Source organism: Gymnodraco acuticeps, unplaced genomic scaffold (assembly GCF_902827175.1).
Source record: "Gymnodraco acuticeps unplaced genomic scaffold, fGymAcu1.1, whole genome shotgun sequence".
In the NCBI taxonomy this organism is placed as follows: Eukaryota; Metazoa; Chordata; class Actinopteri; order Perciformes; family Bathydraconidae; genus Gymnodraco; species Gymnodraco acuticeps.
The window spans coordinates 90,649-106,373 of record NW_022990096.1 but is presented as its reverse complement, the minus strand read 5'-3'; the positions used below and the strand labels follow the sequence as shown (position 1 = coordinate 106,373).

At 42.3% G+C, this 15,725-nt stretch overlaps 1 protein-coding gene across 1 annotated transcript; it reads right to left on the bottom strand.

Moving 5' to 3' along the window:
- Positions 1 to 3,121: 3,121 nt before the first annotated feature.
- Positions 3,122 to 14,229, bottom strand: rchy1 (ring finger and CHY zinc finger domain containing 1). The gene is made up of 9 exons (XM_034216390.1): positions 14,083 to 14,229; positions 12,999 to 13,118; positions 11,943 to 12,058; positions 11,721 to 11,799; positions 10,674 to 10,718; positions 10,526 to 10,584; positions 10,282 to 10,311; positions 8,268 to 8,388; positions 3,122 to 4,347 (listed from the first exon to the last, which is right to left on the bottom strand). Exons 1-9 carry the CDS (start codon positions 14,131 to 14,133, stop codon positions 4,075 to 4,077), a joined length of 894 nt encoding a protein of 297 aa, XP_034072281.1. The 5' UTR covers positions 14,134 to 14,229; the 3' UTR covers positions 3,122 to 4,074.
- Between the last annotated feature and the right edge of the window lie 1,496 nt (positions 14,230 to 15,725).

The window sequence follows — 15,725 nt, the reverse complement described above, 5'->3', positions numbered from 1 at the left end:
GTTGTAAAATAAGTTGGCAAACTTACAAAATCTGAAGGGTGTTAAATACTGGTTTCCTCCACTGTAAATGTATAGCCTCAATGTCCTGAAATAGCTGATTGATTTAATAGTTGGATGTACAGTAAGTCGTTTTTTACTGTAAGTACTAGTAGTAGTAGTTGTAGTAGTAGTAGTAGTAGTTGTATTAGAAGAAGTAGTAGTAGTAGTAGTAGTAGTAGTAGTAGTAGTAGTAGTAGTAGTAGTAGTAGTAGTAGTAGTAGTAATAGTATTGTGTGTGTGGGGGGGGCTTTTATATAGAAAAAAATCCTTATCCTGTGCGTCTTGTTTGGATACAGTGATATAGGGCTTTTATTTGGAAAAACCATCCCTCTTCCTGTGCTTCCTGTAAGGATACAGGAAATATATAGGGCTTTTATTTTGAAAGGGTGTGTGATTTGGGTTATGAGAGGGAGAGAAAAATATGAACTTGCAAACTATACGTCCTCTTTAATCGACACCAAAATGATGATTTGTGGTTGAAACCTTCTTTTAAATCTTTTCTTTTTACCCTCCAACAGATGTGTCTCAATGGAAAAGAAACCTCAGATTCCTTAGAGTCCATCGAGGTGAGTTCCTCTGAGGAGACGTCTCCCGATGTGTCCCCTTCCCAGGATCCCCCCCCCACAGGACCCCATCACAGAGACACCCCTACCTAACGTGACCCACGAAACCTCACCTCCTTCCTCACCTCCTTCCCTCCTCTCCTCTCAGACCTCCACAGACCCCCTCCCTCTCCTCCCTGAAGACCCAGCAAACATAGCTCTGTTTGTGGACGCTTCTCTGAGCGCTGACCTCCTGAACGTCCTTCCACATGTGGACGCCTCTGCCTCCCCACCAGGGGTGGTTCTAGGGGGGGGGGGGGGGCAGTGCCCCCTAACACTGACCTCTGACCCCCCTGTGGCCCCCTTAACAATGAAAAGTTTATTTTTTATTTTTTTAAATGTATATTTTCTGGTACTCGGTTTGCCAAAAACCGCAGGATTTTGTTGCTGTTGTGACGACCCCTCCACACCGCGTGGGGTGCCGTCTGGTTGTGTGTGTGTGATTGCAGGTTCCAGCTGCAGTTGTCTGATGAGGCACACCTGCCGGATGAGCTACACCTGAATCAAATATAGGAGGAGCCCAGCAGGTTACGTGGCCCTCACTCCTCTGGGCACTCTCTCTCTACGCCAGCTTCGGGGACCTGTTGCTGGTGTTCATTTAGTTGACGTGTTACAAATAAAACGTATATTCGTACCTCTCGTCTCGCCTCCCTGCTTTTTGTTGCAGCCCAGGAGCCGGGTTGTAACACTGTAATGTGAGATTGTGCAGACACCCTTATGTAAAGTAGAGATGTAACTGTTCATTGCCTTTATTTTTATATAAATATGGTGTGAGTGCAAACATTGCATTATAACTTAAGCTGAAGCTAACAGTAATAACTATAAGATCTATCTGAAATAAATAAGTGTATTGAAACAAATACCAATAACTGTATTGCATTGTTTTCTTATGCGCAATTACTTCATACTGTCTAGTTCTCTTTTTCGTCCTGCATTTATTGTGCCCCCCCTCAGAAAATAACTGGCCCCCCAGTGGCCCCCCCCAGTCAAATTGGTCTAGAACCGCCACTGCTCCCCACCTCCAGAGTTTCCTCACCCTTTCTCCACGGCAGCCCCCACCCTAAAGATCCCTCTATAAGCACCGCCCTCACCGGGGTCCCTGTTTGCGTCACGTTCCAGTTCGACACCCCAGAACCAGAACCCAGAGGAGACAGCAAGTGATCCAAAGAGACTAAGTGAAGTGTTTTGGCCGTGCTGCTTTCTGACAGAGGATCTGCTCTGAAACAACTGAACCGTTGACTTTAAATAAATGTATTATGTCAAAAAATGTCACATTACTGTCTTAGGTTGGTTGAAAGCAATAATATTAAGTTGAACCTAATATTTATTTTAACTTAATATAATTGCTTGTAACTAACCTTATACAGTGATGTGAACTCTGACACTAACACATTTGATCAAAGTCAACGGTTCAGGTTTTTTTGTGTCTGACGGTCTGAACTCTGATTTTAAACAAAATACATCTTTACAGTCTGGTTGTTATCTACTTTATAACTCTTTGTTTTTATAATCTTTATTTTCTATTTCACTCTATTTTATCAACACTTAACTGTTGATTATTAGGCGCATTCACACCGCAGTACTTTTCCCACAAAGGTTCATGAGAACTCTTTTGTCGCGTTCACACCAAAAAGAGCCGGTACTAAAATTAGTTCATGAGAACCTTTTTACCCCCACGAAAGTCCCTGCTAGAGAGCAGGGACTTTCGTGCGGCTCTCTTGTGAGAAAAGAGCTATATTTCTGATTGGCTGGGCGGATTGCAAACCACGCCCCGTAAAACTCCCAAAAAGTTTTGTGAAGCCGCCATTTTATTATCCTCGCATTAGCATTAGCCCAGCGCAGAAACGCAGAGAGACTAACTTATGGCGACACAAAATAAAACATGGGAGCGGTGGAGATGAGGAGGTGTCGGCGTTCTGGCGATTTACTCGGAAGGCTTCAGTAGAAGCTGATGGGAGTCCCAGCAGCTTCTACTGAAGCCAGTCCCCAACTCCGGGGACTTCCGGCCGGGGACTTTGGGCGGCAGTATACGCCGTGAAGTGGTTTGCGGCCTGCCAGTAAACCCAAAGCAGAAGAAGAAGAAGAAGAAGAAGAAGAAGTGACGTCAGCGGCTTCATTTGTCTAATCCTCCCCCAGGGACTTATTCCGGTGTGAACGCGATCTGTACTTAGTTCATGAGAACTAAAGAGTTCTCATGAACCTTTGTGGGAAAAGTACTGCGGTGTGAATGCGCCTATTATGATTTTTTAAAATCGTTTTAATCTATTTTCACATTTTTATCAATTGCTTGTCAAACACTTTGAAGTGCATTTGAGGAGCTCTAAAAGGTACGAAGTCATTTTCTTAAATGTGATAATTGGTCATAATCTTTCATAATTGTATTGTTATTTCCATTTAACTGTATGTAATGTTATCTGATGAAATGTCATTATATTTGTCAATAAATCGTTCCGAGGACAACACAGTAGTAAAACAAGATCTTCGTAAAACTCTGTATTTTATTGGGTGTTTGTATTAATTAATACAAGTTAATGATTCATTAAGGAAAAAGGCAAGACTCGGAACATATCTCCATAGCAACAAGACATTTTCTCGGCTGGCTTTAGAGAGTTAGCACATTGAAACGCCCGATCAGTGATTCCTTTTTAATCTGGAAGGTAAGACTTCTGTTCTTTTCTATGAAGTCTGAGCGCTTGGATTACAGCGAGGTGTCTGAGGGCTGGGCACAGCTGTTAAAATACTCTAAATTTAACGTACAATTACACTGATTTGGAATTGTTGCATGCAGCTAAAATAAGTCCTACTTGTGTCTTTGTCCACTGCAGTATATTCCTTTGTGTTGTTCTAGTCAATACACTGATGACTGATGCTAAGTACCTCACACAATCCAACTTCCAAGCATCAGAAATATCCCTTTATCAGAAAACAATACACCGACCCTGAACACACCACGAGTAATTAACCTATCGTCATGTTTCCCCTCCTTACATGGAATAATCTGTTGAAGTCAGACACATTTAAACCCATCTGGTGAACAGAATTCCCTATAAGCAAAACTTGAAGTGTTTTTAAATCAAAACAGCGCTTACATTTCATGTTGACAGCGGCATGCCAGAAAGCCCTGTATGTCAGTTTGCTGACAAATATTGAATTGAATCTAATTTAGGCCTAAAGCTATTATTTGTGTCACTCACAAAGGACTTGTGTTCATTTGAAGTAGTGTACTTGCCATTAAAGTAAAAACGACCTGCCTTGATGTAATTCTGCAAATAGTCTTCCTCTTAATATTTGACTGGCAACGCTGGTCTTGATACCCTTCATCTCCCCAAGTGCATGCTGGGATATGTTCTCGCTCTGCGGGTTCAGAAAAAAAATGTTTTTACAATCTTTGAGTTCAGTTTAAAGTATAAATGTCTTTCAGTGTGATTCAGTGTTAATGAGGAGTGGGAGGCTGCTCCGGCTCTGTGTCTGTCTCAATGTCCTCCTGCTCTTCCTCCTCTTCTTGCTGCTGTTCTTCCTCTTCCTCCTCTTGCTGCTGTTCCTCCTCTTCCTGTTCCTCCCCCTGCTGCTGCTGCTGTTCCCCCCCCTGCTGCTGCTGGATGAGCCCCCCGTCCTGCGCCGTGTTGTAGGATCCGCAGCCGGTGCACTTCATCCCCAACACGTGGAAAGGCACCGTGCAGTGAGTCTGGCAGTCGTTACATAAGATCTGTACGGAGGAAACACAGAATCAGAACCAGAGTTCCTTTGTTAGTCCCGAGGTGGGGAAATGCAGTGATTCAATAAAGTCAGACTGAAGCATCCTTTGTGCTCCAGTCAATCCTCTCAGTAAACACAGAGCTGAATCCAGATCAAATGCACGCTGAAGGCTCTCTGAGCAGGTTTTCTCTCACTGATTGTGCAGTTATGTTAAATGTTTGTTGTTTGTTTTTCATGTATTGTCTCTTGATGTTTGTCTGTTGATGTTCCACATGGAGCTGCTGTGATGCAAGTCACATTTCAGACTTGATCTGACTAGGGGTGCATACAGGTACCCGGTATTACCGAAATACCGGTTACTGGCACCGAAATCAGATCCGGTTTTCGATACTTTATTATTATTTTTATAAAAGGGAGGCGTAATATCCTTAAACTCGCGCCTAAACCGTCAAAATTACGATGTAAATTTCGCCGTAAAACTCCGCAAACGAGTCACTGTAGAGTGTTGGCCTCATTTAGAAAATCTAAAGTGTGGCTGCATATGACTGCCAGTCTGAGTGGTGGGGTCCATAACCACTGCCAGTCTGAGTGGTGGGGTCTGTAACCACTGCCAGTCTGAGTGGTGGGGTCCGTAACCACTGCCAGTCTGAGTGGTGGGGTCCGTAACCACTGCCAGTCTGAGTGGTGGGGTCTGTAACCAATGCCAGTCTGAGTGGTGGGGTCCGTAACCACTGCCAGTCTGAGTGGTGGGGTCCGTAACCACTGCCAGTCTGAATGGTGGGGTCTGTAACCACTGCCAGTCTGGATGGTGGGGTCTGTAACCACTGTCAGTCTGAATGGTGGGGTCCGTAACCACTGTCAGTCTGAATGGTGGGGTCCGTAACCACTGCCAGTCAAATGGTGGGGTCCGTAACCACTGCCAGTCTGAGTGGTGGGGTCCGTAACCACTGCCAGTCTGAGTGGTGGGGTCCGTAACCACTGCCAGTCTGAATGGTGGGGTCTGTAACCACTGCCAGTCTGATGGTGGGGTCTGTAACCACTGCCAGTCTGAATGGTGGGGTCTGTAACCACTGTCAGTCTGAATGGTGGGGTCTGTAACCACTGTCAGTCTGAATGGTGGGGTCTGTAACCACTGCCAGTCTGAATGGTGGGGTCTGTAACCACTGCCAGTCTGATGGTGTGGTCTGTAACCACTGCCAGTCTGATGGTGTGGTCCGTAACCACTGCCAGTCTGAGTGGTGGGGTCCGTAACCACTGTCAGTCTGAATTGTGGGGTCTGTAACCACTGCCAGTCTGATGGTGGGGTCTGTAACCACTGCCAGTCTGAATGGTGGGGTCCGTAACCACTGCAATAAGTTTATTTCTGGTAAAGGCGGCAACCAGAGATGTTCACAAGTCTTTTTTTGCAAGTCCAAGTCAAGTCTCAAGTCTTTGGTCACGAGTCCAAGTCAAGTCTCAAGTCTTTGTGGGGTGAGACTTGATCAAGTCTCAAGTCTTTGGTCACGAGTCCAAGTCAAGTCTCAAGTCTCTAAAAAATAAAAGTCTCATGTCTCTTCTGGTTGTAATAAGCCTTCTATTGTCTGCTGCTATCCAGTCTGTTAAGAATACTGCACAGCTATATCTAAGACATTCAAAGCATTTACTGTATTATTATCACTCCTATATCTATTAGCATACAGTATCAGTACTGATTAGTTGTTTGTTATATGATCACTTTAAACAGGCTATTGCAATGCAATATGAGGAAAAACATCACACTTTAGCTAAATGCAAACAACTTATAAGCAAAACACTTCAGAATCAGAAATCAGTATCACAAATACTTTATTAATCCCCCGCAGGGAAACTGTGTTAAAAGTACTTAAAAAGTAAACATTTGTTCTGTGCCATTTGCAACTAAAAAACTATTGCTGCAATATTATCTGAAATATACTGAACTGGTGATATTAAAACATGACCTGTTCCAAAAGAGATATCTACCATTAACACCATTTACCAGCCAGATGCTGGTAAATCATGCAAGTGGCTGGTTCTGTATGTTGCACGCACCAGCCACAAATAACAATGGCAATCTATCTATTGAGTGGCTGGTAACATTTCAACATTCACTAGGCTAGCCATTTGGCCAGTGGACAAACATGTAAAAATGTGACCTCTGCAACCGTATTGTTTAATTACACTGGGTCTCTAATTACATCTTTTAAGTCTACTATAAATAAACATATTCCTCTATCCTCTCACTCAAACCCAGTGTAATGGTAACCTGATAAACCTGTAACATTAACGTTACGTGGTCAACAATAAACCTGTAACCTGCCTATAAACCGACAGATGTATTTATGTATGTAACTATGTATTTTTCTACGTTTAACCTTAGCCAGTAGATGGTGGCAGCGGAACGTAATGATTAACGTTACCGACCTTTTTTATGTCATGTCAAGAGTTGGATGTCAACGTCATTCAACGCAAACAAGTGTGACAAACAAACATTCACTCATCTTTTCAAATATTCAGTTACAAAGCTAGTAGCAAGCTAAGTTAACATTACATAGCTGATGCTGAGCTAAACATGTTTGCTAACCGTCCATATGCGTTAATGTGACTGACCTCTCCGGGTGAGTTTTCAAGTGCCTGATGAAATTTGACGTTGTTGCACCAGCATCCTTGATTTTAATATTGCAGACTTTGCAGTGTGCGCTCCTTTTGTTGGTGCCGCCGGCGTTTTGTTCAAAGTTTTTATAGTTGAACCTAATTACAAGCGGTACAGCTGCAGGTGTGCCGCCGGTCGCCATGGTGTTACCATGATGTTAATGTTAAAGGTGGGGTAGGTAAGTTTGAGAAACCGGCTCGAGATACACTTTTTGTTATATTCCATGGAATGCTCTTAACATCCCGATAGCCGGCCCGGCTAAAGTAACTGGATGGCCTACCTGCCTGTCAGCCTTCCATCGGGGCACAAACTTATCTTGTGCCCTCATTGGTCATGTGCGCGTTCGTGTGTTGGAGGAGGGGCTCTAAGGAAGTGGCAGATTTTCTCCGGTTGTGTATTTTCAAATTCTAGCGATCTCGAGCCGGTTTCTCAAACTTACCTACCCCACCTTTAATACGCCAAAAATAGAAAACACAATGATTGTTCACGAGTCCCAAAACACGAGTCCAAGTCGAGTCTGAAGTCTTTTGAGCAGGAGTCCAAGTCAAGTCTGAAGTCTCTGTGTGTGCGACTTAAGTGCGACTCGAGTCCGAGTCACAAACTCGAGTCCCCATCTCTGGCGGCAACACATCCAACCTCCAACCAATGCTGTCTCGTATGGCAACCAAGTGCCTTTGTGTTCAGGGAAGCAGCGTGCCGAGCGAGAGAGTGTTCAGTTGAAACTGAACTGTGATGGGATTTGTTTTCTTTCATCAGGCAAATGTTGATTTTAATGATGCCATTATGTGCAATGCCGAGATCTCATGATCTGTTATGTGTTCTTTGGTCAGTCGAATCTCAGGTTGAACATTGATTATACCGGTGCTTTTCTTTTTGCATTGACAAGATGTGCTATTCCCGCCTGATGGTTGTTATAAATGATATTGCAGAATCTGTTTTCTTCATAGATAATGTGTTTTTCATTGTTTGTTCAGTACTAAAAGGTCCAAGTCCCACAATTTAATTTAATATTCATTTGACATGTTAACTATATCATAAAGCGCTTCATGGGAGTAATTGCGGGATGATTAAATGTTTCCCTTATGCAACATGAAAGTATCACGATATGTATCGGTATCGTATAAAGTACCAATAAAGTATTATCGTATCGTACCGTGACAGCACAAGTAGCATAGCAGGTCAAAAAGGCATGCAATAATAAAGGGTAAGCTAACTTAGTAAATAAAGAAAGGAAAGCACACATTAGTAGTAACTCTATGTGCATGTTATTGAGGTCTTACTTTGACAGTAGCGCCCTGGTACTCTGTGGGCATCGGGGAGAGAGAGATCTCCTTATCGATCTGCTTCCAGTGATACTCCATGCTGCAGGCAGAGTGCATACAGAGGGGGCAGCGGTACGCTCTGCAGGGAGAGAGGGGGGGGGGCATTAGTGGAAGAGGTAAAAGGTCCCCTATTATACTGTTTTTCATTAATATATTATAGGTCTCAGATATATACAGAACATGTCTCTGATTGGCTGAAACACCAAACAGATCATTGCAGCACCCCATAATCTCCTCTGTTTCAGCCCTGTTTCCAAAGTGCTGATTCTCTGTCTGTTACTTTAGATGAAAATAAGGAGCCCCTCCCCACGCCCCTCTGAGAGACATTTGGTTAGAAAGAACTCAATGGTGCTCTAGGAGGAGATTCAGGTGATAAGGGGGAGGGGGGTTACCTTGGTTGGTGATTGGCTAATGGTTACTCAAGCCATAACATCTTTATGACATCATAAAGTGGCCAAAATCTGATCAGCTCATTTTCAGACAGGTTTTTATAGAATGGATCAAAAAGAGAGAGAATCTTTGTTCCTGAAACTTTCAGAGTCTCTTTCCACAGAGGGGACACATGTTGATGTAGAAGAGACATGAAGAAGAGGGGACACATGTTGATGTAGAAGAGACATGAAGAAGAGGGGACACATGTTGATGTAGAAAAGACATGAAGAAGAGGGGACACATGTTGATGTAGAAGAGACATGAAGAAGAGGGGACACATGTTGATGTAGAAGAGACATGAAGAAGAGGGGACACATGTTGATGTAGAAGAGACATGAAGAAGAGGGGACACATGTTGATGTAGAGGAGACATGAAGAAGAGGGGACACATGTTGATGTGGAAGAGACATGAAGAAGAGGGGACACATGTTGATGTAGAAGAGACATGAAGAAGAGGGGACACATGTTGATGTGGAAGAGACATGAAGAAGAGGGGACACATGTTGATTTAGAAGAGACATGAAGAAGAGGGGACACATGTTGATGTAGAAGAGACATGAAGAAGAGGGGACACATGTTGATGTAGAAGAGACATGAAGAAGAGGGGACACATGTTGATGTAGGAGAGACATGAAGAAGAGGGGACACATGTTGATGTAGAAGAGACATGAAGAAGAGGGGACACATGTTGATGTAGAAGAGACATGAAGAAGAGGGGACACATGTTGATGTAGAAGAGACATGAAGAAGAGGGGACACATGTTGATGTAGAAGAGACACGAAGAAGAGGGGACACATGTTGATGTAGAAGAGACATGAAGAAGAGGGGACACATGTTGATGTAGAAGAGACATGAAGAAGAGGGGACACATGTTGATGTAGAAGAGACATGAAGAAGAGGGGACACATGCTGATGTAGGAGAGACATGAAGAAGAGGGGACACATGTTGATGTAGAAGAGACATGAAGAACAGGGGACACATGTTGATGAAGAAGAGACACGAAGAAGAGGGGACACATGTTGATGCAGAAGAGACATGAAGAAGAGGATTTTGCATAATAGGTGACCTTTAAAATAAGATAAACTTATATGGCGTATGTATATATATATATATATCCGGCTCTCATTCCTGGGAAGGCAATGGGACATTTTGAGGACAGAAAGATATATTTTGGAAGCACATCAGGAAAAAACCGTGAGTAGAAACATATTTTAATTTTTTCAATAAATACATGAGCAATGCTTCCATGAGAAGACAAAAGAAGATATCTATTATTATTCTTGCACATTAATTACAGCTCAAATATATCGACATTCACGCCAACAATGAATGATGTGATTTTGGAAATATAGCTGACTTATTTAAACTGGAGTGTAATTTACTTCATTGTATTTCAGTCTGACAACTCCTGTGTTTCTATGATATGTTTATTAGAAGCAGCGTATAGTTTTAGGTTTAGGAGAATGTGATTGGTCGGTTGTAAGAGGGACGAGACGCGTTTAATCCTAAAAAAAGGACAAATTATTTATAAGACTCACCCTGTTCTGACCATGTCATCGAAGCAGGTTCTGCAGAGAAGGTAAACAAAGACAATAATTATTACATTTATGTCATTACACATATTGAACAAATACATAAATATGATATCATCATTACAACAGCTTCAGGTGCCGGTCCTACATTCAAGGATGTATCTTGCAGTGTGAACATATTGAAACAGTTAGTGCATTATTCCCCCCCCATACACTGAGATACTTGTGTTTAGAGAATAATGAGTCCTACTTGTGTAGAAGATGGCCGCACGGAAGAACGTGAGCTCCAATTCTGGACGTGTGAATATCCTGTAAATAAAAAAAATGAAATGATATCAGGATTGTAGAGAAAATAATGGATCGCGTAATTGTCATACCACGACATCATGCTTTATTACCTCCATACACACGGGGCAGTTCTGCCTGGAGACATTTTCCACACACTGAAACAGAAAATATATTTGTGAGTGACAGCAGTGAGGATAAAGAATGTATAATGTGTGTGTGTGTGTGTGTGTGTGTGTGTGTGTGTGTGTGTGTGTGTGTGTGTGTGTGTGTGTGTGTGTGTGTGTGTGTCTCAGGTCGGTTATTTTTCATTTCTTCGCTCCTCGGTCTCGGTCTCACCGGAAGTTGATTTGTCTGCGCCATCTTGAGTAGCGTCCCATGGCGCTTATTTCTGCCGGAGGAGCGAGGAGCGATCATGGAGGAGCGATAACCGAGGAACCACCAGACCATCCTCCGGTGAAATCCTCAGACACTCGCCCCGCCCCCTTACTGTGTATCGCTCACTGATTGGACGAGGCAGTGCATGCACTGATTTCATGCTTCTTGACATCTGAGCAGTTTCCCAGCGGAGTGAAGAAAATACATGAACCTCACGGGACTCACTCCTCAGTTTATACCGTGTTTTGTTTCAATTCATGTTTCATTTAGTTACAAATATGTGATATATCTGAACAACAAAGTGGTCAAAAATCATTTAATTCATTGGAAACATTTTCATGATCGCTTTTTTCGTTTTACATTTTAAGAATGGCGTTTATCTTTTTTGAGAATGACTTCTTATTTGATTTGATTTATTTGGGTCTACAACAGATGATACAAATGTTTGTGTCAGTAAATGTGTACTAACAGAGGCGGGGGTGTGTGTGGAAATAACGGGGACAGAGCTGCTGCCAGACGAACAGCTGTGCAGCGTCATCACAAACGGACGTCGCTTCACGTGACGCTCCGGAGGAAAGGACGTCCCATTGCTCTTAAAACTCATTTCCCTGCTTCTCGTGGTTTCCTTGCGTCCCTCCATGCTTCCCTGGTGGGAGGGACTAAACGCAGGGAAACGACGCAAGTGAGGGACGCAAGGAATCCATTTAACCGACCTGAGATGCAGCCTGTGTGTCTGTCTGTCTGTCTGTCTGTCCGTGTGTGTGTTGCAGGTTAATAATCACCTTGTGGTTTCCCCGCAGGTCCTGAGCTAAACACAGATTGCATTTCTCACAGTGGAAATACTTCTCCCTGGGTCCGATCCTGTGAGGAGCAAACACAGCCGTTATGAATAATACAGCAGTATGGAACATTTGAGAACACACTGAGATGTGCACTGTGTCACATCAAACACATAAGGATCTTTTTTCTTTGATTCTATGTCTTTAAACTCTTCTCTTGCTCACCGGCATATCCCACAGGGCTGACAGTGGTACTGCTTCTTGTTCTTGTCGAACAGGTGGCAGATGTCACAGTAATATTCCCCGAAGTTCAAGTCACACTGCTGGCACGTCTGCTGCGCCTGAAAGAGACAGAGGTGTTTGGACTGTTAGTATTCTCATGACAATAACCATGTTCGGAGTAAATAAAAACTGTTTTTGGATCGTATTCTAGCAGTTATGGCAACCTGCAAATATAAGTAAAAAAGCATTATGCTAAACCAAGAGCCATTTAAAGAAAAGTTGAGAGAATGCCGACTTTTCCAGCGGTGGATCTTAGAAGGTGCATGAGATACAAATTACTTGTTCAATTTTGGGGATGATTAGATAGATAGATAGATAGATAGATAGATAGATAGATAGATAGATAGATAGATAGATAGATAGATAGATAGATAGATAGATAGATAGATAGATAGATAGATAGATAGATAGATAGATAGATAGATGGATGGATAGATAGATAGATAGATGGATAGATAGATAGATAGTGGGATTAGTTATTTATTTTAAAAAGATGATATAGCAATTTAAGGCATATAACACTTTTCCAGCGGTGGATCTTAGAAGGTGCATGAGATACAAATTACTTGTTCAATTTTGGGGATGATTAGATAGATAGATAGATAGATAGATAGATAGATAGATAGATAGATAGATAGATAGATAGATAGATAGATAGATAGATAGATAGATAGATAGATAGATAGATAGATAGATAGATAGATAGAGAGAGAGAGATAGATAGAAAGATGGATGATAGATAGATGGATAGATAGATGGATAGATAGATAGATAGATAGATAGAGAGAGAGAGATAGATAGAAAGATGGATGATAGATAGATGGATAGATAGATATATAGATAAATAGATAGATGGATATATAGATAGATAGATGGATAGTGGGATTAGTTATTTATTTTAAAAAGATGATATAGCAATTTAAGGCATATAACAGTAGAAGTGAAGAAAGACACATTATGTAATTATTTTGTATATATGGTCTGCAGTTGTCCCGTTACCTCCTGCACGGTCTGACACTCAGAGCACTGCACCTCTCTGACTTTGAAGCGATCCATCTCGTGGTTCTCCTCCGCATCGTGGCACAGCCGGCACACGTACAGTTTACCACAGCACGGAGCCTGAAGGCAGAGAAACAGCAGAATACATTACATTATATAACATTACAACACAATACATTACAGGTGAGCGTGGCTGTGTCAGTCACTGTCATATCACAGGTTAGTGACAGTCACTTTGTATACTGCAGGGTAGCTTGTGAATTTACTCCAGGTGGAACTAAAGTCTGATTTAAGACTTGATTATATTTCACATCATGCATACAGATCTGTAAAGTAACTAAAAGGTATTAAATACATGTAGTGGAGTAAAAATACAAATTAGCAAAACAACTGAAATACCTCACAAGTGTAGTAAATTGTCGTTGCAGCTCGACACTTACATCTCAACATTTGGATTGAATTAATATGATAACAGCTTTAGAAAAGAGACATTTTATATACACACATTCCTAATGGTATTCTTTCAGTAAATGACTTCATGACACATTTGGATCATGGGGGGTTATATTATATCAGATCTTTGGCATAATTATTATACCGCTTGTTTTGTGTGTCTTACTGTATAGCTAAGTAATATAATTTGTGAGGAACAGGTTTAACATCTGCCAAAACGAATTATAAGTGAGCATGGAGAGAGCCAGAGTAAAGATAATAGGATATGGTTAACTAAATCTACCTAGTTACTTTACACCACTGGAAAATAACAATAACTTGTTCCACCAGACTTATAGAGAATGAAATACTCTTTATTTGCATCGACGTTTTAAATACCGAACAGAAAAGCAGACTGAGGGATAAACTATGTAATTAAATACTCACTAAACTCTATGTTTTATATTTTACCTCACTTATGCAGCAAATAAATACAAAAAGCATAACATATTTGTCGTTAATTTCCGTTGGGGTTTTACCGGCTAGCGTTAGCTCGGTTAGCTACCATTCGTTATGTCGTTTTAAACACTAAATATGCCTCCATCATAAAAGTAGGGCTAGTATAGAATATATATTTAAATAGTTAACTCACTTTTAATAGGCAGCTGCGCACATAATGCTCACAGCCGACAGGGGAAGCCATGTTTTCACCCTATGTTTTCACACAAATTGTGGCTTTGGTGCATGGATGTTGACGAGGCCTCTTCTCCTTCGTTGATTTTTTTAACGGCGTTGGAAGCAGCGGTTGGATTTCTTCTTCTTCGATTTTTATTACGGGTTGCATTATCGCCCCCTATGGAGTGGGAGGGTGGAACGGAAATCACCATCAGAATTCCTTCATTTGTCCCACAGAGGGGAAATGTACATTGATAGAGCAAAAGTGAAGATAGAGACAACAAATAAAACACTAGTAGATAAAGGACATGCACATCGTATTTAGAATTAAAAAGGTTATTTCAATTTACAGGTAACATTCGCAATGAATTGTTAACAGTGGTGTCGTAGTCTTTGTTATTTTTCTACACTATTGCACGTTGGTGTAATTGCACAGTGTCTTAGTCTGTGTTGTTGTGTGAGTGTGATGGTCTACCAGCGTACCAATGAACATGAACACATCAATATATATTCCTGCATTTATTCATTTAAAGGTGGGGTAGGTACGTTTGAGAAACCGGCTCGAGATACACTTTTTATTATATTCCATGGAATGCTCTTAACATCCCGATAGCAATGAATATCTTAAGTGCTTTGACAACAAATCCATAACAAAATTCATCTGTGGAAGCCGTAGTAGGCCTACTGTAAAAAGCACGACCAATCATCTGAGCCGGCCCGGCTAAAGTAACTGGATGGCCTACCTGCCTGTCAGCCTTCCATCTGTGCACAAACTTATCTCGTGCCCTCATTGGTCATGTGCGCGTTCGTGTGTTGGAGGAGGGAAGTGGCAGATTTTTTCTGGCTGTGTATTTTCAAATTCTAGCACACTCGAGCTGGTTTCTCCAAAATTACCTACTTTAATTCATTATTTATTAAAAGATAACTAGAATGTCAGGAGTCCAATAGAGGCGTTTCAGGTTCGGCTCTGTTGTACAACTGTGTTGGAGCGCTAGCTCACGCCATCTCACGTCATCTCACGCCTAGACTACTGCAACTCCCTCCTGTCTGGTCTACCTGCATGTGCCATCCAACCTCTGCAGCTCATCCAGAATGCAGTGGCTCGTCTGGTCTTCAACCTTCCTAAATGTTCCCACACCACGCCGCTCCTCCGCTGCCTTCACTGGCTTCCAGTAACTGTTAGAATCCACTTCAAGACACTGGTACTTGCGTACCATGCTGCGAATGGATCTGGCCGTTCCTACATCCAGGACATGGTTAAACTGTACACCTGAGCACGTGCACTCCGCTCTGCATCAGCCAAACAGCTCGCTGCACCCGCACTGCGAGGGGGACACAAGTTCCCATCAGCAAAACACGTGGTTTTGCTATCCTGTAAGCCTGTAAGTCCTGCCTCGTGTGTCTGGCCTCTTACTGTGACCAACACCTCCAGCCTCATTATGTATCGCCTGTCTTTAGAATACACAAGCTGGTGGAGCCCTCCAAGAAGCTCCAGGAGAACATCTGCTCTTGTCACGATGAGGTGAAGAAGCTGTTCTGCCGCACTGATCAGCAGAGTATCTGTTCTCTCTGCTCTGTGGATGAACACAAAGGCCACGACACGGTGTCAGCTGCAGCAGA